Source organism: Salvelinus fontinalis, chromosome 38, assembly GCF_029448725.1.
Source record: "Salvelinus fontinalis isolate EN_2023a chromosome 38, ASM2944872v1, whole genome shotgun sequence".
Classification (NCBI taxonomy): Eukaryota; Metazoa; Chordata; class Actinopteri; order Salmoniformes; family Salmonidae; genus Salvelinus; species Salvelinus fontinalis.
In genome coordinates, this window is record NC_074702.1 from 21,191,004 (window position 1) to 21,218,398 (window position 27,395).

Consider the following 27,395-nt stretch of genomic DNA (forward strand, 5'->3'; position numbering starts at 1 on the left):
ACAAGTTTGCTACAATTCTACCCATTTTGCCATAGCTGGAGGCAAATCTTTGCTGTTTTTAATATTATAACTGATGATCAATAGGCCCCACCCTGGTTGGTAATTCAACCATGTTCACTACATGTTTAGATAGCTGGCCACTAGACAAATTTACCAATCAGATTTTTTTATTTTTTACATGGGCTAATTGAGTGGCTGCTGATGCACAACCAAATTTCGAAGTTGCACCTTGTGTATTATATTATTCAAAAAAAGTTCCTAAAAAAATGATAATATTTGTATTTGATTTATTTTGGGGTGAAACTTCTCTACGGGCCTACAAAAGAGGGGAATGGTTGTCCACCCCTGTTATAGTGTTGTGCTGTTATGACTAAGTCGATTTAGATAAAAGCATCTACTAAATGGTATATAATATTATATCAGATATTATAGAGTGTTGTGCTTTTGTGTCACTGTCCCTGCTTGAGGAGTCAATATGTATGTAATCAGTGTGAAGGGAATTTTTGAGCATTGTGTCTACTACTACATCTTATTGATATGTGGCAGACGTTGTGGAGACATTGCACAGACGTTAAGAGAGCCCTGGGAGTCAGCTGCCCAGGGTTAAGACTGCGGGCAGACGGTGGGTCTGGGTCCAGAGGGGAAGGGGTTAGACTCAGCTGTCGTGTCAAACTGGAGCGCGACCTCCGTCCGGCTCAGACTCACGTCAGCCTGGATCAGACAGCAGCACCACAGTGGATCCAGGGACACCCTCGCTCCATCCAAACTTAAAACAAGCCTGAACTCTGACCTCTCAGGGTGAGAGGTCGGGTACCCGCGGGCTTCAGCTGTGCGAGCGGGCGACTCACAGGCGACTTCATTTGGGCACCGATCAGAGACGACACACTCGCTCACAGAAACGCACACACACACACACACACACACACACACACACACACACACACACACACACACACACACACACACACACACACACACACACACACACACACACACACACACACACACACACACATCTAGAAACACACCAGAACACTCGAATAGAACCGCAGACATAGAAAACACTATCATGCACAAAAACACCCATAGAGAAAGTGAATGTCTCTTTAAGACAGGGGAGAGAAAAAACAGAGGCATTTATCAAAGAGCATCGTGGGAGCTGTAGATTTAGTCTGGGGCTGGGACCTACCACACTCAATACTTTCCATAATTTTACAAGCTTGTCACAGGGAAGTAGGGATAAAAGTTCATCTCCTCTCAGATACACATTAGCGTTACATACTGTTCTGATGCACATACATCAGATATACACTGCTCAAAAAAATAAAGGAAACACTTAAACACAATGTAACTCCAAGTCAATCACAGTTCTGTGAAATCAAACTGTCCACTTAGGAAGCAACACTGATTGACAATAAATTTCACATGCTGTTGTGCAAATGGAATAGACAAAAGGTGGAAATTATAGGCAATTAGTAAGACACCCCCAAAAAAGGAATGGTTCTGCAGGTGGTGACCACAGACCACTTCTCAGTTCCTATGCTTCCTGGCTGATGTTTTGGTCACTTTTGAATGCTGGCGGTGCTTTCACTCTAGTGGTAGCATGAGACGGAGTCTACAACCCACATAAGTGGCTCAGGTAGTGCAGTTCATCCAGGATGGCACATCAATGCGAGCTGTGGCAAAAAGGTTTGCTGTGTCTGTCAGCGTAGTGTCCAGAGCATGGAGGCGCTACCAGGAGACAGGCCAGTACATCAGGAGACGTGGAGGCCTGCTGGAGGTCATTTTGCAGGGCTCTGGCAGTGCACCTCCTTGCACAAAGGCGGAGGTAGCGGTCCTGCTGCTGGGTTGTTGCCCTCCTACGGCCTCCTCCACGTCTCCTGATGTACTGGCCTGTCTCCTGGTAGGGCCTCCATGCTCTGGACACTACGCTGACAGACACAGCAAACCTTTTTGCCACAGCTCCAGAGCATGGAGGCCCCTACCAGGAGACAGGCCAGTACATCCGGAGACGTGGAGGAGGCCGTAGGAGGGCAACAACCCAGCAGCAGGACCACTACCTCCGCCTTTGTGCAAGGAGGTGCACTGCCAGAGCCCTGCAAAATGACCTCCAGCAGGCCTCCACGTCTCCTGATGTACTGGCCTGTCTCCTGGTAGCGCCTCCATGCTCTGGACACTACGCTGACAGACACAGCAAACCTTTTTGCCACAGCTCACATTGATGTGCCATCCTGGATGAACTGCACTACCTGAGCCACTTGTGTGGGTTGTAGACTCCGTCTCATGCTACCACTAGAGTGAAAGCACCGCCAGCATTCAAAAGTGACCAAAACATCAGCCAGGAAGCATAGGAACTGAGAAGTGGTCTGTGGTCACCACCTGCAGAACCATTCCTTTTTTGGGGGTGTCTTACTAATTGCCTATAATTTCCACCTTTTGTCTATTCCATTTGCACAACAGCATGTGAAATTTATTGTCAATCAGTGTTGCTTCCTAAGTGGACAGATTGATTTCACAGAAGTGTGATTGACTTGGAGTTACATTGTGTTGTTTAAGTGTTCCCTTTATTTGTTTGAGCAGTGTACATTCTCTCCTAAGCCTCTCACAAGACATCTTCTTTAATAAAATGACACCAACCCATTTGTTTCTAAAAGTCTAATCCAAAGGGCTTTTTATTACATTCTCTCAAAACTGTGCGGCACTGTTCGTTTTTCACAGTGGGGCATGTAACAATGTTTGGTCCTAGTTCAATCATTTTTTGCACTTGAACTTGTCCTGTACAACATTCATGTTGTGAAACACAGAGCGTCACAAAGCATTTAGTCAAAGACACAAGTTAATGAGGAGAATAATACAAAAAAGGGAACCCACTGACGTCAAACAGACATAATATTACACAGACCTGAGAGGAGAGTCCGCCGGAGTCCATCCCCATCTTCTTCCACAACGTGACTTTAACGCAACATCTACAAACGACCCGTGCCAAATTAAACAGCGAGTCTCACAGTTACTCAATCTTAAATTGACCTTGTGCCGAGCTCAGGAAAATTTGCACAGACCTTTTACACAACAGTAAGGAAAAAACAAACCTAAAGCCACTGACCAAGGACAAACAGTGACCATTCCAATATACTCGAATATATACACAGTCCTTTATAGTCAGTAAGCAAGGAGTGAAAAGAGACAGACTTAAAGGGATAGAGAAAGACATACATACGGAGGGAGATTAAGAAGATACAAACATTAAACAATAGTTTCATAGCACTAACTTGAATCACCCTGCTTTGTCTATAAAAACAGGCATAGAACAGGTGCCTGGTGCATCAGACTAGCTGATTACGGTACAAAACCTTTGCTATAATACATTCATTAAGCTGAGTTAGGAAACGATACACATCTAAATTCATCAAGACAAGTACAGACAACACACACATACAGGACTTACAGGTACAGTACAATACAAAGAGCTGTTTGGATTGTCATTGGTCAGGCTGGCACAGCGATCCTCTAACAGAAGGTGGCCTATGGTCTCAGAAGCTTGCTGGAAACACTGTACCGCTTGCAGGGCTGTGTGTTGCAGAATACGAGCAGGTGCTAGCTAGTGTTTTCACATGTATAGTTGCGCATGTTTTGTATTCTTGTGTTTGTGTGCATGTGTTTGTGGATTCAGGTGTGTGTGATTGAGTATGTTCCTGCAAGTCCTCACAAACGATCATGAGGGCTGCTTGAATTCCCCCCCCCCCGCTTTTCGTTTCTCTGCTATTGTCTCAGTTTGATGGTTTTCCTGCTTCTGTGTGCTGAAAGCTGCTGATGGGGGGTGAAAGTGACCTCGTTTTACCCAAGGGGACATACGGAGGGATGGACGGAACGCAGGGGTTATTCTTAGCCTGAGGTGGGGGTGGCTTTGGCAAGGCATGGTGCCACACGAGGGGGCGAGAGGGCGGGGTAGATGTCAGAGTGCCCGCGTGTAGGCGGGGTGGTTAGTGCTTACCGACGCAGAGGGCTGTGGGCTCCACTGCGAGACGCTGCCACTGGAAGGGAGGGGAAGGGCTTTGATGTCGCACGTCCGACTCCTAGACTGTTCTACTGGAGTTTCTGACTGGGCCTCATCTTCTGCACCGCACCTTCACCCAACACAGACACCAGAAGTCCTGACTATCGACCAGCATCAGCCCTGATAGAAGTGTGTTTGTCAATGAATATGAGTGTATAGGTGAAACTGTGTCTGTGTGTCTGTCTGTGTCTGTGTGTGTGCGAGTGTGTGTGTAACAATGTATTTATTGCATGACATTATCAGCCCTCTCCAGCAGCAGCATCTGGCTCTTTCTTTTTCTCCTTGACCTTCACAGAGGACTTTCTCGACACCTTCTCTTTCCCAGGCTCCTTCAAAGACTCTTTGCTGGTGTCCTTAGAAGACTCCTTATTTGACTCCTTTCCAGATTCCTTGGAGGACTCCTTCTTTTCCTTGGAGGACTCCTTCTTTTCCTTGGACTCTTTCAATGACTCCTTTTTTGACTCTTTCCCAGGGTCCTTGGGCTCTTTGGGCTCCTTGGTCGACTCTTTCTTCTTTTCCTTAGAGGACTCCTTCTTTTCTTTCTTCACTTCTTTCACAGGCTCTTCTGCAGTCTCTTCCACTGTCTCCTTGACTGCCACCTCAGCAGACAATTTCTTGTCCTTGGATTCTTTATCTGAAAAGGGCCAGACAGAGAGATAGGAGTGATTAACACGTTATTATGAACAGAACTCCCACACGTCATCAACTTGAGATTCCTCATCTATGATGGAGGATAGACAGTCCCTTCTCTCCATCTCTGATGCCTGGTTTAGAGATGTTCTGTCATTTAGTGGTGACCAATAGGCCGAGGGGAATCTGAGCCAAAGGCACTCCTGTGATGTTAGCTATGGATAACACTGTTCATAATATAGGTTAAGATTGAATTGTTAGACACTACAGCACTGTTGGAGCTAGGTACACAAGTATTTTGCTACACCTGCAATAACATCTGCTAAATATGTGCATGTGACCAATACAATTTGATTTGATTAGCACTGTGCTGTCGTCATCGGGCCGACAGAAACAAAGATCTCTCTGGTAAGAAGAAGGGCTGGGATGTATGCCTTATGATTAACGAGTCGTGGTGTGATCATAACAACATACAGGAACTCAAGTCCTTTTGTTCACCTGACCTAGAATTCCTTAAAATCAAATGCCGACTGCATTATCTACCAAGAGAAATCTCTTAGATTATAATCACAGTCGTGAACATCCCCCCCAAGCAGACACCTTGACGGCCCTGAAAGAACTTCATTTGACTCTATGTAAACTGGAAACCACATATCCTGAGGCTGCATTTATTGTAGCTGGGGATTTTAACAAGGCTAATCTGAAAACAAGGCTCCCTACATTTTATCAGCATATCGAATGCGCGACCCGGGCTGGGAAAATTCTGGATCATTGTTATTCTAACTTCCGCGACGCATATAAAGCCATCCCTCACCCTCCTTTCGGCAAATCTGACCATGACTCCATTTTGTTGCTCCCAGCCTATAGACAGAAACTAAAACAGGAAACGCCCGTGCTCAGGTCTGTTCAACAGTGGTCCGACCAATCAGATTCCACGCTTCAAGATTGCTTCGATCACATGGACTGGGATATGTTCCAGATAGCGTCGAACAACAATATTGTTGTATACGCTGATTCGGTGAGCGAGTTTATTAGTATGTGCATCGGTGATGTTGTACAAACAGTGACTATTAAAACCTTCCACCACCAGAAACCGTGGATTGATGGCAGCATTCGCGCAAAACTGTAAGCGCGAACCACTGCTTTTATAATCAGGGCAAGGCGACCGGAAACATGACCAAATACAAACAGTGTAGCTATTCCCTCCGCAAGGCAATCAAACAAGCTAAGCGTCAGTATAGAGACAAAGTAGAGTCGCAATTCAACGGCTCAGACACGAGAGGAATGTGGCAGGGTCTACAGTCAATCACGGACTACAAAAAGAAAACCAGCCCTGTCGCGGACCCCGATGTCTTGCTCCCAGACAAACTAAACAACTTCTTCACTCGCTTTGAGGACATTACAGTGCCACCGACACGGCCCGATACCAAAACCTGCAGACTCTCCTTCACCGCAGCCAACACGAGTAAAACATTTAAACGTGTCAACCCTCGCAAGGCTGCCGGCCCAGACGTCCTCAGAGCATGCGCAGACCAGCTGGCTGGTGTGTTTACGGACATATTCAATCAATCCCTATCCCAGTCTGCTGTTCCCACATGCTTCAAGAGGACCACCATTGTTCCTGTTCACAAGAAAGCTAAGGTAATTGAGCTAAACGACTATCGCCCCGTAGCACTCACTTCCGTCATCATGAAGTGCTTTGAGAGACTAGTCAAGGATCATATCACCTCCACCCTACCTGACAGCCTAGACCTACTCCAATTTGCTTATCGCCCCAATAGGTCCACAGATGACGCAATCGTAATCACACTGCCCTAACCCATCTGGACAAGAGGAATACCTATGTAAGAATGCTGTTCATCGACTACAGCTCAGCATTTAACACCATAGTGCCCTCCAAACTCATCATTAAGCTCGAGACCCTGGGTCTCGACCCCGCCCTGTGCAACTGGGTCCTGGACTTTCTGATGGGCCGCCCCCAGGTGGTGAGGGTAGGAAACAACATCTCCACCCCACCTCTCCTGCACTCCCTGTTCACCCATGACTGTGTGGCCATGCACGCCTTCAACTCAATAATAAAGTTTGCAGACGACACTACAGTGGAAGGCTTGATTCCCAACAACGACGATACACCCTACAGGGAGCAGGTAAGGGCCCTCGGAGTGTGGTGTCAGGAAAACATCCTCACACTCAACGTCAACAAAACAAAGGAGATGATCGAGGACTTCAGGAAACAGCAGAGGGAGCACCTCCCTATCCACATCGACGGGACAGTAGTGGAGAAGGTGGAAAGTTTTAAGTTCTTCGGCGTACACATCACGGACAAACTGAAATCGTCCACCCACACAGACAGCGTGGTGAAGAAGGCGCAATAGCGCCTCTTCAACCTTACGAGGCTGAAGAAATTTGGCTTGGCACCGAAAACACATCATCCTGTCGGGCTGTATCACCGCCTGGTACGGCAACTGCTCCACCCACAACCATAAGGCTCTCCCTCCAGAGGGTAGTGAGGTCTGCACAACGCATCACCGGGGGCAAACTACCGGCCCTACAAGACACCTACACCACCCGATATCACAGGAAGGCCAAAAAGATCATCAAGGACAACAACCACCCGAGCCACTGCCTGTTCACCCCGCTATCATCCAGAAGGCGAGGTCAGTACAGGTGCATCAAAGCTGGGACCGAGAGACTGAAAAACAGCTTCTATCTCAAGGACATCAGACTGTTAAACAGCCATCACTAACATTGAGTGGCTGCTGCCAACATACTGACTCAAATCTCTAGCCACTTAAACATTTTTTGGGGGTTGTAATAAATGTATCACTAGTCACTTTAAACAATGCCACTTTATATAATATTTACATACCCTACATTACTCATATGTATATACTGTACTCTATACCATCTACTGCATCCTGCCTATGCCGTTCGGCCATCGCTCATCCATATATATATGTGGATATTCTTATCCATTCCTTTCCACTTGTGTGTATAGTTGTTGTGAGATTGTTAGATTACTTGTTAGATATTACTGCATGGTCGGAACTAGAAGCACAAGCTGTTACGACTTCCGCCGAAGTCGGCTCCTCTCCTTGTTCAGGCGGTGTTCGGCGGTCGACGTCACCGGCTTTCTAGCCATCGCCGCTCCATTTTTAATTTATCCATTTGTTTTGTCTTGTTCCCTGCACACCTGGTTTTCATTCCCTAATCACACTGCATGCATTTATTCCTCTGTTCCCCCTCATGTCTGTGTAGAATTGTTTGTGTTACGTGTCATGTTTGACGCGCCAGACTGGTGTTCGTATATTCCGTGTTTTGTCACGAGGTATGTTTATTTGTTTGAACATAATTATTGTGACGTTTTGCACTTTTGCCAATTGGCTGGAGGTTTTGACGTAGTGGCGTCCGTCTGTTGGTTTCTCCTGCCTCAATAAAGTGTGCGCCTGTTCACAACTCTCTACTCTCCTGCACCTGACTCCGCTACCAGTACGCACACCCTTGACACAAGCATTTCGCTACACTCGCATTAACATCTGCTAACCATGTGTATGTGACCAATAAAATCTGATTTGATTTGAGTTGCCCGTCCGCTAAAGTTAGCAATATGTAAGATGTCAAGGTTATCCTAGACTTGCATTGTGCCGATGCTGTGATTAGCATACTGTTACACAATGCTACTATGTACAGTACAGCAGAGAGGACTGTGACCCTTGGTACAATTAAGTTCAGACGGCTTCCAAACCCTCCCATAGACAAATTGAATTACAACGGCACCTGTCGCATCACAAAAAAACCCCCCCTCCCCTTTCTCCCCCCTCCTCCACATTGGATTGGCTCTTTGATAAGATAATAGCGGACCGTTGTCTCCCAACAATGAGACGTCCTTATCTCCATGAGAAAGGAGAGGGCTGTATGTGTAGGGGGGCTGTGGTGAGTACTCTAAAAGACTGTGTGTGTTTAGAGACTCCGGAGAGGGACTCCAATCAGCTGGGTAATCGTCTAGGGCTTACAAAGTCCTGGCTGAAGTGTGTGTGCTTGGCTTTTTGTGTGCAGGGCTCCGTCTGAAAGGTTCAGTGTGTATCGTGTGGGAGGTGAGTTCCAGTGTGTAGGCCAGGGTGCTGGTATCTGATCTGCTGTGCACGGTCAGGTGCAGTGTGTGACCTACACGATTCAGTGTGTAGAGCGTCATTGTTGCTAGGGCACAGTGTATCAAGGCTGAGTGTGTATCAAGGCTGAGTGTGTGTTCGTTGAGGGGCCTTATAAACTGGCCTGTTTTTCCGCCTGCAGCCTCCGGCTCTTTTGTCTAGCCTTCCTAAATGATCCCCACAGGCAAGCCAGTGTAAAAATAACCAAATAAACCAAAATCAACCACCCAAAAAAGACAGAACTGGTTAAAAGACTCAACAGAAAAGCCTGTGTGCAGCAAAGGGCCAGTAAAGCCCAGTAAAAGTGGGCCAGTTAAACAGGGAGCAGTGTCTTATTGTCCTGACTGAGAACTGGCTGCTGTTGGGTTTCCATTTGGGAACTGGAGGAGAACTGGGCCAGGCGGGCTCGCACACACACACACACACACACACACACACACACACACACACCGGGCAAGGCGAGCGTATATATACACACACACACACACCGGGCAAGGCGGGCGTATATATACACACACACACACCGGGCAAGGCGGGCGTATATATACACACACACATACAGTGGGGCAAAAAAAGTATTTAGTCAGCCACCAATTGTGCAAGTTCTCCCACTTAAAAAGACGAGAGAGGCCTGTAATTTTCATCATAGGTACGTACACTTCAACTATGACAGAGAAAATGAGAAGGAAAAAAATCCAGAAAATCACATTGTAGGATTTTTTATGAATTTATTTGCAAATTATGGTGGAAAATAAGTATTTCGTCACCTACAAACAAGCAAGATTTCTGGCTCTCACAGACCTGTAACTTCTTCTTTAAGAGGCTCCTCTGTCCTCCACTCGTTACCTGTATTAATGGCACCTGTTTGAACTTGTTATCAGTATAAAAGACCCCTGTCCACAACCTCAAACAGTCACACTCCAAACTCCACTATGGCCAAGACCAAAGAGATGTCAAAGGACACCAGAAACAAAATTGTAGACCTGCACCAGGCTGGGAAGACTGAATCTGCAATAGGAAAGCAGCTTGGTTTGAAGAAATCAACTGTGGGAGCAATTATTAGGAAATGGAAGACATACAAGACCACTGATAATCTCCCTCGATCTGGGGCTCCACGCAAGATCTCACCCCGTGGGGTCAAAATGATCACAAGAACGGTGAGCAAAAATCCCAGAACCACACGGGGGGACCTAGTGAATGACCTGCAGAGAGCTGGGACCAAAGTAACAAAGCCTACCATCAGTAACACACTACGCCGCCAGGGACTCAAATCCTGCAGTGCCAGACGTGTCCACCTGCTTAAGCCAGTACATGTCCAGGCCCGTCTGAAGTTTGCTAGAGAGCATTTGGATGATCCAGAAGAAGATTGGGAGAATGTCATATGGTCAGATGAAACCAAAATATAACTTTTTGGTAAAAACTCAACTCGTTGTGTTTGGAGGACAAAGAATGCTGAGTTGCATCCAAAGAACACCATACCTACTGTGAAGCATGGGAGTGGAAACATCATGCTTTGGGGCTGTTTTTCTGCAAAGGGACCAGGACGACTGATCCGTGTAAAGGAAAGAATGAATGGGGCCATGTATCGTGAGATTTTGAGTGAAAACCTCCTTCCATCAGCAAGGGCATTGAAGATGAAACGTGGCTGGGTCTTTCAGCATGACAATGATCCCAAACACACCGCCCGGGCAACGAAGGAGTGGCTTCGTAAGAAGCATTTCAAGGTCCTGGAGTGGCCTAGCCAGTCTCCAGATCTCAACCCCATAGAAAATCTTTGGAGGGAGTTGAAAGTCTGTGTTGCCCAGCAACAGCCCCAAAACATCACTGCTCTAGAGGAGATCTGCATGGAGGAATGTGCCAAAAAAACAGCAACAGTGTGTGAAAACCTTGTGAAGACTTAGAGAAAACGTTTGACCTCTGTCATTGCCAACAAAGGGTATATAACAAAGTATTGAGATAAACTTCTGTTATTGACCAAATACTTATTTTCCACCATAATTTGCAAATAAATTCATTAAAAATCCTACAATGTGATTTTCTGGATTTTTTTTCCTCATTTTGTCTGTCATAGTAGAAGTGTACCTATGATGAAAATTACAGGCCTCTCTCATCTTTTTAAGTGGGAGAACATGCACAATTGGTGGCTGACTAAATACTTTTTTTGCCCCACTGTATATATATATATATATATATACACACACACACATATATATGTACATACATATACATACACACACACACATACACACACACACCTAACCAACCAACCCCCTCAGATCTTTTCCAATCACACATAAAAGAGGTAGGCTATAGTAACCTGCCCTGAGGAAAAGCTGAACTCTCTCATTCATATATAAACACAAATGCATGCAGACACAGCAGAATAGAGTATTGATTATGCAAATATTCTCTGTGTGTGTGTGGGTGTTTGAGTACATACATAAAAGTTTGTCTATGTCTCTATAGATGGAGTGTGTGTGTAGCAATGGTTAATCCTGTGCTGTGCGGTAGCGACAGGGCTAATCCAGGCTGGACACTGTCTGTCTGTCACTACTCTGATTGGGAGACTCAGGTATCAGAGAGAGAGAGAGAAAAGCCTCTCTGTCCACACTTCACTCCTCAGCAGCTGAAGAGACACTGGAACAAGTAGAGACATCAGTGGGACTGACACATCAGATCTCTATGTGTGTGTGTATTGATAGGAGTTAGAAAGTGCGCGTGTGTGTGCTCAAGCTTGAAAAATGGGATAGTATGGGAGTGTGTTAGATAGGGAGAGAATTGTGTGTGCGTGAGAGAGAAAGAAAGGAGAGAGAGAACTAGCCAAAGTCAAATGCATACAGTCGCAAAAATCTTCCTGACAAACACCACCCCCTTTGTTAGAAACAAACATTGATTGACAGTCAGGTTTCCTTCTACAATCAGTCCCATTGTGACAGACCCAAGTCTAAACCAAACCACATCACCACTTCAGTTGCTGCTGCTACTCCCCAGACATAAATACATGGGCGATCACGTAGCAGTAAAAAAAGCTGTCAGACATTTTTCATCCAGACAACCAGAACCCTTTTGGGTTAACAGGGCCATTTTATCGGGACTTGATAAACATTTCCATCGTAAAAAATGGGGTTAAAGCATAAGACAGTCAGGTCATCTCCTATTTTTATTTGATCACCAAAGTAACTAAGCAGAACCTTCTAGACTAAATAGAGCATCAACTTCACCGTGGGCATCTCTGCAGAGGAAACATCAGTAAACAGTCCCCAGCTGTAACGCTAACCCAATACCAAAACAGCATCACCGTCATCATCACTAACATTGTCATATTAACCTACGTCAAATATGTTTGCAGATGTTCATTTTATGAGGCCTGAGGTAGAGTATCTCATGATAAGCTGTAGACCACACTAGTTTATCTGTAGACCACACTAGTTTTTATATTTAGAGTTTATCTGTATTTTTCGTAGCCGTCTACATACCACAACTGACTGAGGCTGGCACTAAGACCGCACTCAATGAGCTGTATTCCGTCATAAGCAAACAGAAAAACGCTCACCCAGAGGCAGCGCTCCTCGTGGCCGGGGACTTTAATGCAGGGAAACTTAAATCAGTCTTACCAAATTTCTATCAGCATGTTAAATGTGCAACCAGAGGGAAAAAAAACTCTGGACCACCTTTACTCAACACACAGAGATGCATACAAAGCTCTCCCTCGCCCTCCACTTGGCAAATCTGACCATAATTCTATCCTCCTGATTCCTGCTTTCAAGCAAAAATGAAAGCAGGAAGCACCAGTGACTAGATCAATAAAAACGTTGTCAGATGAAGCAGATGCTAAGCTACAGGACTGTTTTGCTAGCACAGACTGGAATATGTTCCGGGATTCCTCCGATGGCATTGAGGAGTACACCACATCAGTCATTGGCTTCATCAATAAGTGCATCAATGATGTCGTCCCCACAGTGACCGTACGTACATACCCCAATCAGAAGCCATGGATTACAGGCAACCTCCGCACTGAGCTAAAGGCTAGAGCTGCCGCTTTCAAGGAGCGGAACTCTAACACAGAAGCTTATAAGAAATCCCGCTATGCCCTCTGATGGACCACCAAACAGGCAAAGCGTTAATACAGGACTAAAATTGAATCGCACTATACCGGCTCTGACGCTCGTCAGATATGGCAGGCCTTGCAAACCATTACAGACTACAAAGGGAAGCACAGCCGAGAGCTGCCCAGTGACACGAGCCTACCAGACGAGCTAAACTACTTCTATGCTTGCTTCGAGGCAAAAAACACTGAAATATGCATGAGAGTACCAGCTGTTCCGGAAGACTGTGTGATCACGCTTTCCGCAGCCGATGTGAGTAAGACCTTTAAGCAGGTCAACATTCACAAGGCCACAGGGCCAGAGGGATTACCAGGACGTGTACTGAGAGTATGCGTTGACCAACTGACAAGTGTCTTCAATGACATTTTAAACCTCTCCCTGTCCGAGTCAGAAATTCCAACATGTTTTAAGCAGACCACCATAGTCCCTGTGCTCAAGAACACTAAGGTAACCTGCCGACCCGTAGCACTCACATCTGTAGCCATGAAGTTCTTTGAAAGGCTGGTCATGGCTCACATCCACACCCTTATCCCAGAAACCCTAGACCCACTCCAATTTGCATACCGCCCTAACAGATCCATAGATGATCCAATTTCTATTGCACTCCACACTGCCATTTCCCACCGGGACAAAAGGAACACCTACAATTGAAGTTGGAAGTTTACATACACCTTAACCAAATTGTAACGGCTTTCCTCTTCCTCTTCATCAGAAGAGGAGGAGCAGGGATTGAACCAATATGCAGCGGAGTTTGAAGACATATTTATTAAAGAAAACACGAACTCGACTATACACTAACAAAACAACAAACGACGTAGACGCACCTGAACATAAGAACTTACATATAACGAAGAACGCATGAAACAGGAACAGACTACATAAACCGAAAAACAAACAAACCGAAAACAGTCCCGTGTGGCGCAACGACATACACAGACACAGGAGACAACCACCCACCAACGAACACTGTGAAAACACCTACCTAAATATGACTCTTAATTAGAGGAACGCCAAACACCTGCCTCTAATTAAGAGCCATACCAGGCAACCCATAAACCAACATAGAAACAGAAAACATAGAATGCCCACCCAAACTCACGTCCTGACCAACTAACACATACAACAAACTAACAGAAATAGGTCAGGAACGTGACACAAATACATTTAAACTCAGTTTTTCACAATTCCTTACATTTAATCCTAGTTAAAATTCCCTGTTTTAGGTCAGTTAGGATCACCACTTTATTTTAAGAATGTGAAATGTCAGAATAATAGTAGAAAGAACAATTTATTTCAGCTTTTATTTCTTTCATCACACTCCCAGTGGCTCAATAGTTTACATATACTCAATTAGTATTTGGTAGCATTGCCTTTAAATTGTTTAACTTTGTCAAATGTTTCAGGTAGCCTTCCACAAGCTTCCCACAATAAGTTGGGTGAATTTTGGCCCATTCCTCCTGACAGAGCTGGTGTAACTGAGTCAGGTTTGTAGGCCTCCTTGCTTGCACGTGCTTTTTCAGTTCTGCCCACAGATTTTCTATGGGATTGAGGTCAGGGCTTTGTGATGGTCACTCCAATACCTTGACTTTGTTGTCCTTAAGCCATTTTGCCACAACTTTGGAAGTATGCTTGGGGTCATTGTCCATTTGGAAGACCCATTTGCGACCAAGCTTTAACTTCCTGACTGATGTCTTGAGATGTTGCTTCAATATATCCACATTATTGTCCTCCCTCATGATGCCATCTATTTTGTGAAGTGCACCAGTCCCCCCTGCAGCAAAGCACCCCCCACAACATGATGCTGCCACCCTCATGCTTCAAGGTTGGGATGGTGTTCTTTGGCTTGCAAGCATCCCCCTTTTTCCTCCAAACATAACGATGGTCATTATGGCCAAACAGTTATATTTTTGTTTCATCACACCAGAGGACATTTCTCCAAAAAGTACGATCTTTGTCCCCATGTGCAGTTGCAAACCGTAGTCTGGCTTTTTTATGGCTGTTTTGGAGCAGTGGCTTCTTCCTTGCTGAGCGGCCTTTCAGGTTATGTCGATATAGGACTCATTTTACTGTGGATATAGATACTTTTGTACCTGTTTCCTCCCGCGTCTTCACAAGGTCCTGTTGTTCTGATTGATTTGCAATTTTCGTACCAAAGTACATTCATCTCTAGGAGACAGAACGCGTCTCCTTCCTGAGCGGTATGATGGCTGCGTGGTCCCGTGGTGTTTATACTTGCGTACTATTGTCTGTACAGATGAACGTGGTACCTTGAGGCATTTGGAAATTGCTCCCAAGGATGAACCAGACCAGAGGTCTACAATTGTTTTTCTGAGGTCTTGGCTGATTTCTTTTGATTTTCCCATGATCTCAAGCAAAGAGGCACTGATATTGAAGGTAGGCCTTGAAGTACATCCACAGGTACACCTCCAATTGACTCAAATGATGTCAATTAGCCTATCAGAAGCTTCTAAAGCCATGGCATAATTCTTTGGAATTTTCCAAGCTGTTTAAAGGCACAGTCAACTTAGTGTATGTAAACTTCTAACCCACTGGAATTGTGATACAGTGAATTATAAGTGAAATAATCTGTCTGTAAACAATTGTTGGAAAAATTACTTGTGTCATGCACAAAGTAGATGCCCTAACCGACTTGCCAAAACTATAGTTTGTTAACAATACATTTGTGGAGTGGTTGAAAAAACTGTTTTAAATGACTCCAACCTAAGTGTATGTACACTTCTGACTTCAACTTTAAGTGAGAATGCTATTCATTGACTACATCTCAGTGTTCAATATTATAGTGTTCAACACCTCAAACATCAATAAGCTAAGAACCTTGGGACTAAACACCTTCTGCAACTGGATCCTGGACTCCCTGACGGTCCCCATGTGGTAAGGGTAGGTAACAACACATCCTGCCACGCTGATCCTCAACACAGGGGCCCCTCAGGGGTGCGTGCTCAGTCCCCTCCTGTACTCCTTGTTCACTCATGACTGCACAGCCAGGCACGATTCCAACACCATCATTAAGTTTGCCAATGACACAACAGTGGTAGGCTCGATCACCGAAAACGGCAAGACAGCCTATAGGGAGGAGATCAGAGACCTGGCTATGTGATGCCAGGACAACAACCTCTCCCTCAGCGTGATCAAGACAAAGGAGATGATTGTGGACTACAGGAAAAAGAGGACTGAGCGCATCTCCATTCTCATCAACACGGCTGTAGTGGAGCAGGTTGAGAGCTTCAAGTTCCTTGGTGTCCACATCACCAACAAACTAACATGGTCCAAACACACCAAGACAGTCATGAAGAGGGCACGACAAAACATATTCCCCTTCAGGAGACTGAAAATATTTGGCATGGGTCCTCAGATCCTCAAAAGGTTCTACAGCTGCACCATCGAGAGCAACTTCTCGGCCTCTGAACGCAAGGCACTACAGAGGGTAGTGCTTACGGCCCAGTACATCACTGGGGCATTGCTTCCTGCCATCCAGGACCTCTATACCAGGCGGTGTCAGAGGATGGCCCTAAACATTGTCAAAGACTCCAGCCACCCTAGTCATAGACTGTTCTCTCTGCTACCACACGGTAAGCGGTACCGGAGTGCAAAGTCTAGGTCCAAGAGGCTTCTAAACAGCTTCTACCCCAAAGCCATAAGACTCCTGAACATCTAGTCAAATGGCTACCCAGACTATTTGCATTGCCCCCCCTTTACACCAATGCTACTCTAGGTTGTTATCACTTTAATAACTCTACCTACATGTACATATTACCTCGACTAACCGGTGCCCCCGCACATTGACTCTGTACCGGTACCCCCCTGTATACAGTCTCGCTATTGTTATTTTACTGCTGCACTTTAATGACTTGTTACTTTTATTTGTTAGTCTTATTCGTTTTTATTTTTATTTTTATTTTTACATATATATTTTTTTAGATTATTTTTTTATTATTATATATCCTTTTTTTTTACTGCACTGTCGGTTAGGGGCTCGTAAGTAAGCATTTCACTGTAAGGTCTACATCTGTTGTATTCGGAGCATGTGACTAATACAATTTGATTTGGATTTGACATTTGTACCATATTGGTGAGTATGTGTGTGTGTGTGTTCCTGATAGTGTGTATTGATATGTATGGTGTGGGTTCAAATAAGTTTGACGGCAACACTGTACACTCCCGTCAGTAATACAAAAGCTCACACAAAAAACAGCCAAACAAATGTGAACAAGTAGATAACATTTCCCCAGAGGAGAATGGTCCTATCGCCTTTTCTTCAAAGCAGAGATTTTCCGCTCCGCTTCCCCTCTAAGAGAAAAGAGCGGGTGCTCTTTAGAGCTTCAGGGGGCCATAGTCAAAATACACACAGGCCTCACAGAGCGCCTGCATTCCCCTGTGTCCCCAGACTATGCGGGAGGCTTCTGCCTTGCTACCCACTGTTTTATAAATACCGCCGCTAAACTGCTGCGCTTGCCAGGGACCGGCCACGCAGCTCTGTGATGGGACGTGCGTGTGTGTGTGAGCGTGGTCCAGACTAAACGGCCACAACAGCATTGTGTTCATTTAAAAACAAAACGTAGAGGCTGGCAACGTGGGAATGGAGGGTTGAGAGAGGAGAGGAGGGGACAGAGAGAGGAGAGGAGAGGGCAGGGGAGAAGAGGACAGAGAGAGGAGAGAAGAGAAGAACAGGGGACAGAGAGTGGAGAGGAGAGGGCAGGAGAGGAGGGGACAGAGAGGACAGGAGAGAAGAGCAGGGGACAGAGAGAGGAGAGGAGAGGAGAGGAGAGAAGAGGGGGCAGGAGAGGAGAGGACAGAGAGAGGAGAGGATAGAGAGAGGAGAGAAGAGTAGGGGACAGAGAGAGGAGAGGAGGAGATAGAGAGGAGGAGATAGAGGAGAGCAGGAGACAGAGAGGAGAGGAGGAGACAGAGAGAGGAGAGCAGGAGACAGAGAGGAGAGTAGGGGACAGAGAGAGGAGAGGAGAGCAGGAGACAGAGAGAGGAGAGCAGGGGACAGAGAGAGGAGAGCAGGGGACAGAGAGAGGAGAGCAGGGGACAGAGAGGAGAGGAGACAGAGAGAGGAGAGCAGGAGACAGAGAGGAGAGCAGGAGACAGAGAGAGGAGAGGAGGGGACAGAGAGAGGAGAGGAGAGCAGGAGACAGAGAGAGGAGAGCAGGAGACAGAGAGAGGAGAGCAGGGGACAGAGAGGAGAGCAGGAGACAGAGAGAGGAGAGGAGGGGATAGAGAGAGAAGAGCAGGGGACAGAGAGAGGAGAGGAGGGGATAGAGAGAGAAGAGGAGGGGACAGTATACAAGCTAGGTAGTTGTTGGTGGAACAGGAGACTTGAGTTGCACCACATATACAGACAAACACATATTCAGGTGTCAGAGAGCAGTTACCTTACTAGCTCATCTATGCTCTCTTTAAGCACGCACGCACACACCACCCACACAAGCTGTATGAGGGGTGGGTGGAGGTTGGGGTTATGTTCACGTGGCTGTGTAAACACTGGGCTGTAATCCCAGAAGTCGTGGTGTCTAAGCCAGTAACCCCTCTGGTAAACCACTGCATGATCAAGCAAATTACAGTCCCAATAGGAGGGGGGGTTCCAGTCCCATCCAACCCCCTCCTACTCACAGGCAGCGCTGGAGAGAGAGACTGAGACTGTAACCACAGAGAAAAGGTTCTTAGTGGGAGACACCAGTGTTGGGATAGCTGCTAATGAAATGGCTACTGACTGTGTGTGTGTGTGTGTGTGTGTGTGTGTCTGTTTCTGTCCAAGGGAAAAGTTAATGTGTGATAAATGATGTGTCTTTGTTAGAGTGCTTATGTATGTGTCTGTGTGTGTGTGTGAGGGAGAGAGAAAGTGTGTGTGTATAACCGACTGTGTGTATCTATGTGTTCCCTCCCCTGGCCTGGCTGTCTCTCAGCAGCAGGTCTAGTTAATAAAGCAGTCTATCAGTCCATCTGGGGGTGGCGCACGGAGAGGTAGAGTCAACGCAGAGACAGAGGAGTGTGGCTTTAATAACTCCTCTCAGACAGGGAGGGGCTGTCCCTCACTGGGGGCTGTGTGTGTGTGTGTGTGTGTGTGTGTGTGTGTGTGTGTGTGTGTGTGTGTGTGTGTGTGTGTGTGTGTGTGTGTGTGTGTGTGTGTGTGTGTGTGTGTGTGTGTGAGACTGTGTGTGTGAAGCTTGTCAGCAGTGTGTGTGTGTGTGTGTGTGTGTGTGTGTGTGTGTGTGTGGGAGGGGGTTGAAGTGGATACACAGGGTCGGGGTCTCTGGGTCAGATGCCCAGATATATGTCCAGTCCACACACTCAGGCCTTTGTCTGTCTGTGGGACGTCTGAACAATATGTTTCGTATGTGTCAGGACAGGGTGGCATTATGGCATAGAACAACAAGGCTTGGGCCTAAGCTAAATAAACACAGCCAAACAGATTGAACTCCAGTCTGTCTTAACCATTCAGTAACCAACTGGTCCAGACACAGAGGCTCTATGACTATGACCAGCCTGGAGAATGCCAACTCTGCTGTGTTTGGTACACACATTGCAGGCTGGAGATGGGGAGGGGTTTTGACGTGATTCTAGACCCATTGTGTGACCGTGGCAGAACCTCCTCATTTGACCCATTCAGCAGTCAGACTCCAGCTGAGCCCACAGCTACAGTAGAGCGTCTGTGTCTTTCCCAAACCTGGGAGAACTGTCAGAACTGCCAGCCCAAACCTGACCTAAACCTGGCCCAACCCTGCGGCGTTTACCTACCCGTCTCAAGTCCCAACAATGAGGTCCAAATGCTTCCTGGAACCCAATCTCACACACGTCTCAGAAACGGCAGCATGGCCATGAGGGGGAACGCAAATATAGCAACACGTCATTCAGAAAATAATGACCGGGCGCCGCTTTCCAACATTTCCCTTTACAAAAGGTCAAGCAGGAAAAGAGCGTCTGACTCCGAGGAAAATAGAAAGTTCCCTGAAAAATGCCTCAGAGGAGTAAGCAAGGTGACTGGAGAGAGAGAGAAAGCGGGAGGAAATTGGCAGAAATTAATTTTGGAAACAAATTACAGAAGCCAATAATATCGTTCAGCCAGACAGGCCGCTAAGAAAGCTCTCGCTAACGTGTTTCAGGCTGGAGCAGGCAGCTCGCTCCACAACGCTGGAGCAGGCAGCTCGATCCACAACGCTCCGGCACTTACACAATGTCTTTCTGCTCCTAACACACACACTCCATAGTCTGCATAGCACTCTGCATAGCACTCTGGAGGTACAGTGGCTGCGAAGAGAGACTAGCTTAGCACATGTTCAACCACATAGGCCTGTATATCCCCTCTTACCCTCGCCATACTGTCTCCGTCCACAATCCTAGTCTATCTTCTATACCTCTCCTCTGTCAAGTTATTCCTCTATCCAATCAATTGAGGCCTGGCTTGTTGTTAAGCAGGTTTAGACAAATGTATTTCTAGGAAAGGTGCTACATATCCAGTTTACCATTAACTGAACATTCTTTAAGAATCCTTGGCGCTGCTGTCACTACTACCGGGCAGACACTCCAGACTGACCATGATTGGTGAGTTTGTGAGCAGGAAATAGCGGGAGAAGGAGGGAGGGAGAAAGAGAAGAGGAGAAAGAGAGGACCTTAATCATATTGCAGTGTGGCTGCTGGTCTGGCTGGATAGGGTTTATTTCATACTATTCCTGGGCCTGGAATGTGCTGTGAGGCAAACCAGGGCTGCCCATCGCTTTGTGTTCTGCATAGCCCACTGACATATCAGACCAGCTCAGCTCGACCCACCAAACACCAACCACTCAGACACACAGGAATGCATGCCCCTAACCCCGCAAACCAGAGAATGTGATATTATTCCACTGTATATGTACAAATACTGTGATGATGTATACAAACAAGCACTCGCACGCACGCACACACACACACACACACACACACACACACACACACTCTGCATCTTTATTACTGTCTGCATCCTCCTGTCCCACACTGATGATGCGGAATGTCCCAGCAATCCTCTCCTCTATGGTCACAGTATGAGGAAACTCCCGAACAGAGATGAGAGTGGTAAGTATGTACATGATATATAGATGGGAGACTGAGAGACTAAGATATAAATGAAAAGAGCGAGAGACTAGGAATATATGGAGAGAGAGTGAGTTGTGGACAGAGCAATAGATGGAGAGATAGAAACATCGAGGAGAAACACACAGGCACAGACAGAGAGAGAAAGAGAGGGGGGGGGGGGGGGGGGCGGATGGTGCAGGCAGCTCTTGGCCCCAGAGGGTGTGGTGCAGGGGGGGAACCATTCCCGCGGTCGGCAGGGATATTTTCTCTCTGCTGGCCACGCCCTGCTACTAACCATCTCTGCACTGCTCCAGTCACACACACACACACACACACAAATCTATGCATTATTCAGACTAATACAGTTTGAACTTCTGTTGTCAACTCCCTCTTGTGTTCTACAGTCTGAACTCTGCCTAAATACAGCTAGCCACATCTTAAGGCACAATTACAATACTGGGCATAGTACACACAAACACACACGCTACCCTCTCCATAAACAAACAACTATTCACTACCCACACACACCCTTCATGTACTAACATAAACATTTGACTCACAAACACAACCATATGCTGCCCACACACAACCATATGCTGCCCACACACAAACATACTGTCAGTGTCCACACACAAACATACTGTCAGTGTCCCCACACACAAACATACTGTCAGTGTCCACACACACAAACATACTGTCAGTGTCCACACACACAAACATACTGTCAGTGTCCACACACACAAACATACTGTCAGTGTCCACACACACACACATACTGTCAGTGTCCACACACACACACATACTGTCAGTGTCCACACACACAAACATACTGTCAGTGTCCACACACACAAACATACTGTCAGTGTCCACACACACACACACTCTCTGTCCACACACACACACACACACTCTGTCCACACACACACACTCTCTCTGTCCACACACACACACTCTCTCTGTCCACACACACACTCTCTCTGTCCACACACACACACACTCTCTGTCCACACACACACACTCTCTCTGTCCACACACACACACTCTCTCTGTCCACACACACACACTCTCTCTGTCCACACACACACTCTCTCTGTCCACACACACACTCTCTCTGTCCACACACACACTCTCTCTGTCCACACACACACTCTCTCTGTCCACACACACACTCTCTCTGTCCACACACACACTCTCTCTGTCCACACACACACTCTCTCTGTCCACACACACTCTCTCTGTCCACACACACTCTCTCTGTCCACACACACTCTCTCTGTCCACACACGCGATGCTGACAGAGAGCTGCGTGTCCTTGGCCCGCCGCAGGCTGCCTTTGTTGCGGTGTAACCGCTGGTTGGTTTCAGAGTGCTGCCCGCGGAATCCCTCCAAATTGTTTTCACACTCCTTTGGTTGGCCTGGCAACAGTCATCCACACACACACCAGCCACCGCTGCTTGCCTTGTTTCACAGAAATCCCCACCAACACACACAACTATGCTTTTGTAAAAAATATGGACTGGTGTGTGTTTACAGAAATATGGATGTATTTAAAGAGGCCCGGCCACAAACAGGTGGTCCGTGTCAGATGTCTTTCCTGAATAGAACTCGACATCATTTCTGAAAACCTCAGATTTTTCTCTCCGGGGAAAAAGTACGTGCTTGCTTCAGCTAGTGTGTGACTGCGGCTAAACCCAGAGTGGCTACAACAAGGACAGAAGAGTTTCACTTGAACAAATAACAACGTATTGTTGTTCTGATGCACCCAAAGAGATTAGTTTACCACTAGACTGAGATACACAATTATAGCCTTACTGCCGTTATAGATTTAATTAGCAAATAACTAACAGCACAGAACTACTATTTCAACAATCATTTGAAAACCATTGTGTTGAATCAAATCAAATTTGATTTGTCACATGCACCGAATACAACAGGTGTAGACCTTACAGTGAAATGCTTACTTAACTGCATTGTTGGTTAAGGGCTTGTAAGAAAAATAAGTGAAAAAATAAAAGTAACCAATAATCAAAGAGCAGCAGTAAAATAACAAAAGCGAGACTAAATACAGGGGGTACCGGTACAGAGTCAATGTGCGGGGCACCGGTGTCGAGGTAATTGAGGTAATATGTACATGTAGGTAGAGTTAAAGTGACTATGCATAGATAATAACAGAGAGTAGCAGCAGCGTAAAAAAGGGGGGGTGGCAATGCAAATAGTCTGGGTAGCCATTTGATTAGATGTTCAGGAGTCTTATAGCTTGGGGGTAGAAGCTGTTAAGGAGCCTTTTGGACCTAGACTTGGCGCTCCGGTACCGCTTGCCGTGCGGTAGCAGAAAGAACAGTCTATGACCAGAGTGGCTGGAGTCTTTGACCATTTTTAGGGCTTTCCTCTGACAGCGTCTGGTAGAGGTCCTGGATGGCCGGAAGCTTGGCCCCAGTGGTGTACTGGACCGTACGCACTACCCTCTGTAGTGCCTTGCGGTCAGAGGCCGAGCAGTTGCCATACCAGGCAGTGATGCAACTAGTCAGGATGCTCTCGATGGCTGTAGAACTTTTTGAGGATCTGAGGACCCATGCTAAATCTTTTCAGGCTTTGTCGTGCCCTCTTCACAAATGTCTTGATGTGTTTGGACCATTCTAGTTTGTTGTTGATGTGGACACTAAGGAATTTGAAACTCTCAACCTGCTCCACTACAGCCCCGTCGATGAGAATGGAGGCTTGCTCGGTCCTCTTTTTCCTGTAGCCCACAATCATCTCCTTTGTCTTGATCACATTGAGGGAGAGGTTGTTGTCCTGGCACCACATGGCCAGGTCTCTGACCTCCTCCCTATAGACTGTCTCATCGTTGTCGGTGATCGGGCCTACCACTGTTGTGTCATCGCTAAACTTAATGATGATGTTGGAGTCGTGCCTGGCCATGCAGTCATGAGTGAACAGGGAGTACAGGAGGGGACTGAGCACGCACCCCTGAGGGGCCCCTGTGTTGAGGATCAGCGTGGCGGATGTGTTGTTACCTACTCTTACCACATGGGGGCTGTCAGGAAGTCCAGGATCCAGTTGCAGAGGGAGGTGTTTAGGCCCAGGTTCCTTAGCTTATTGATGAGCTTGGAGGGTACTATGGTGTTGAATGCTGAGCTGTAGTCAATGAACAGCACTCGCACAAGTGTTCCTTTTGTCCAGGTGGGAAAGGTCAGTGTGGAGTGCAATAGTGATTGCATCATCTGTGGATCTGTTGGGTCTAGGGTTTCTGGGATAATGGTGTTGATGTGAGCCATGACCAGCCTTTCAAAGCACTTCATGGCTACGGACATGAGTGCTACGGGTCGGTAGTCATTTAGCCAGGTTACCTTAGTGTTCTTGGGCACAGGGACTATGGTGGTCTGCTTGAAACATGTTGGTATTACAGACTCAGTCATTGTCAGGTAGAAAATGTCAGAAGACACTTTCTGACATTCTGAGTACACGTCCTGGTAATCTGTCTGGCCCTGTGGCCTTGTGAATGTTGACCTGTTAAAAGGTCTCACTCACATCGGCTACGGATCATACAGCCGTTCCGGAACAGCTGATGCTCTCATGCATGTTTCAGTGTTACTTGCCTCGCTGCGAGCATAGAAGTAATTTAGCTCGTCCGGTAGGCTCGTGTCACTGGGCAGCTCGCGGCTGTGCTTCCCTTTGTAGTCTGTAATAGTTTGCAAGCCCTGCCACATCCAACGAGCGTCCGAGCCAGTGTAGTACGATTCAATCTTAGTCCTGTATCTGATGCTTTGCCTGCTCTTATCCAGAGCAAGACATGAGAACACGTGGTTGACATAGTAACGGTTTCTTTTTCCAACACTGTGAATTGGCCTATAGCCTAGCTACTGTTGTTGAGTGATGAGAATGGAAAGGGTGACTTGGATGACTGTATGGAGTGTGTTGTTGATGACAGAAGGTACTGTTGACTTCACATGAGGACAATGAGGATGTGTGTGTGACTTCCCTCTATCCTGCCACGTCTAGTCACACATTTCAATTTTAACACACCCTTGATGAAACTTTCGCGTACTAAGCTGGCTTCTATTATTTTAAGTGCTACAAAAAATGTAATTTAAGCATACATTTATGGTATTTAAAAAATATATAAAACTGTAAAAGTAAGGTAATTTCACTCATACACACCAATAACCAGAGCATGACCTTGGCCTGTTGTAAGGAGAACTAGAAAGAGGACATATTTCACAGCAGTGTTTTTTTTCTCGCCCATGCGGAGCTGAGGGAGGAAGGGCACCTCCCTGGGTCAGCAGTCACACTGCTACCCTGCTGGGGTACACCCCCAACCCACACACCCACACATCTATGTACGTTGGATCCACGTTAATATACATTGGATCCACATTAATATACATTGGATCCACATGTATACACACACACACACACACACACACACACACACACACACACACACACACACACACACACACACACACACACACACACACACACACACACACACACACAGACACAGACACTTCAAAGACAGTGCTGTGGTCTACCAGCTCTACTAAACTGTCCAAATACCCCTGCCCTTCCTCTGGGGAAACCCCACATCACTCTAAATCTTACCCTCCCACCCCCCTCTTTTGACACCTATGCCACTAATGCTATTTCTCACAGTCTGTCCAAAGACACCATATCCCTCTACACAGGCACACAAGCGAACACACCGCCTATTTTCGGACCCTAGGCCACAGACATACACACTGTTCTTGGTCTACAAGACAGATGAAATTCACCACTCAACTTATCGATACCCGACTTATCAATACCCGACCTCGATCGATACTCGCCGGTCCAGCAAGAGAACATAATCCCTGCGTCTCTCTTTTTCTCTGGCCAGACAGTGATTTCTGTTTCCATTGGTGATTGCTACGGCTGTGTGGCGGTTGGGTCGGTCCCACTCTGCCAAAGATACATTTCACAACCACATCTCCCACGGAAAAGAGGGGGAGTGGGGAGGAGAAGAAAATGTCAGGAAATATTTCAATCAATGATACTGCCCCTGAAAACAAAGGGGACTTTATACTTGGGGAATCCCCGCTCTCCATCCCCTCCCTCCCCTCCATCTCCTCCCTCTTCCCCCACTCTTTTCTCTAAGAACAGACAAGTGTTTGAAGCGTAGTGTGTGTGAGGGACGGGCACGTCCCCATTCACATTGACGAGAGCTTCAAGTTCCTCGGTGTCCACATCACTAAGGATCTATCATGGTCCAAACACACCAACACAGTTGTGAAGAGGGCATGACAACGCCTCTTACACCTCAGGAGGCTGAAAAGATTTGGCATGGGCCATCAGATCCAGAAAAAGTTCTACAGCTGCACCATCGAGGGCATCTTGACTGGCTGCATCAACACTTGGTATGGCAACTGCTTGGCATCTGACTGCAAACCGCAACAGAGGGTAGTGTGTACGGCCCAGCAATAGAGGGTAGTGCGTACGGCCCAGTACTTCACTGGGGCTGAGCTCCCTTCCATCAAGGACCTCTATACCAGGCGGTGTCAGAGGAAGACCCAAAAACTTGTCCAAAACTCCAGCCACAAAATGTTCTCTCTGCTATCGCATGGCAAGCGGTACCAACGCACCAACTATGGAACCAACAGGACTCTGAACAGCTTCTACCCCCAAGCCATAAGACTTCTAAACAAGACTGGTAAATATCTACCCGGAGGACCTGCATTGACCTTTTTGTGCACTAACTCTCTTGCACTGACTCTATGCACACACACTGGACTCTACCCACACACTCACACTGGACTCTACCCACACACTCACACCCCAACACACACACACCGCATAAGCCCACACACACACACAAACATGCATACTGATGCCACACACTCACACACTCAACACATACGCTGCTGTTACCGTCTATTATATATCCTGTTGCCTAGTCACTTTACTCCTACCTGTATGTACATAGCTACCTCAATTACCTCATACCTCTGCACATTGACTCGGTACGGGTACTCCCTTATTATAGCCCTGTTATACACCGTGTACTTATTCCTCGTGTCACTATTTTAATTTTATTATATATTTTTTATCTTGTCTTTAACTCTGCATCGTTGGAAATGGACCCGTAAGTAAGTATTTCACTGTTAGTTTACACCTGTTGTTTACAAAGCATGTGACAATTAAAATGTTATTTGAAGTCTTTAAAACCGTTTAGGCAGTAGAATGTTATAAAGACATCAAGTAAGTCCATTCTTGTCATTGTATAAACCCAAGGTTACACTGTGTTGGTAAAGCAGTAAGGACTGTGGACTCACAGCTATAAAGTGAAATGGGTGGAGGGGTTCTACAACCATAGTGCTTCCTAAAATCACTCAAAAACATTCAATTCAAGTT

General features: G+C 46.5%; 1 protein-coding gene across 2 annotated transcripts in view; it reads right to left on the reverse strand.

Moving 5' to 3' along the window:
- Window positions 1–2,640: 2,640 nt before the first annotated feature.
- Window positions 2,641–27,395, reverse strand: part of bbs9 (Bardet-Biedl syndrome 9) — a 187,687-nt gene continuing 162,932 nt past the window's right edge. For both annotated transcript variants that reach the window (XM_055904882.1, XM_055904881.1), the window contains one exon: window positions 2,641–4,688. In XM_055904882.1, the coding sequence (XP_055760857.1) occupies window positions 4,294–4,688 (395 nt within the window). In that variant the 3' untranslated portion in view covers window positions 2,641–4,293. The remainder of the gene's footprint in view (window positions 4,689–27,395) is intronic.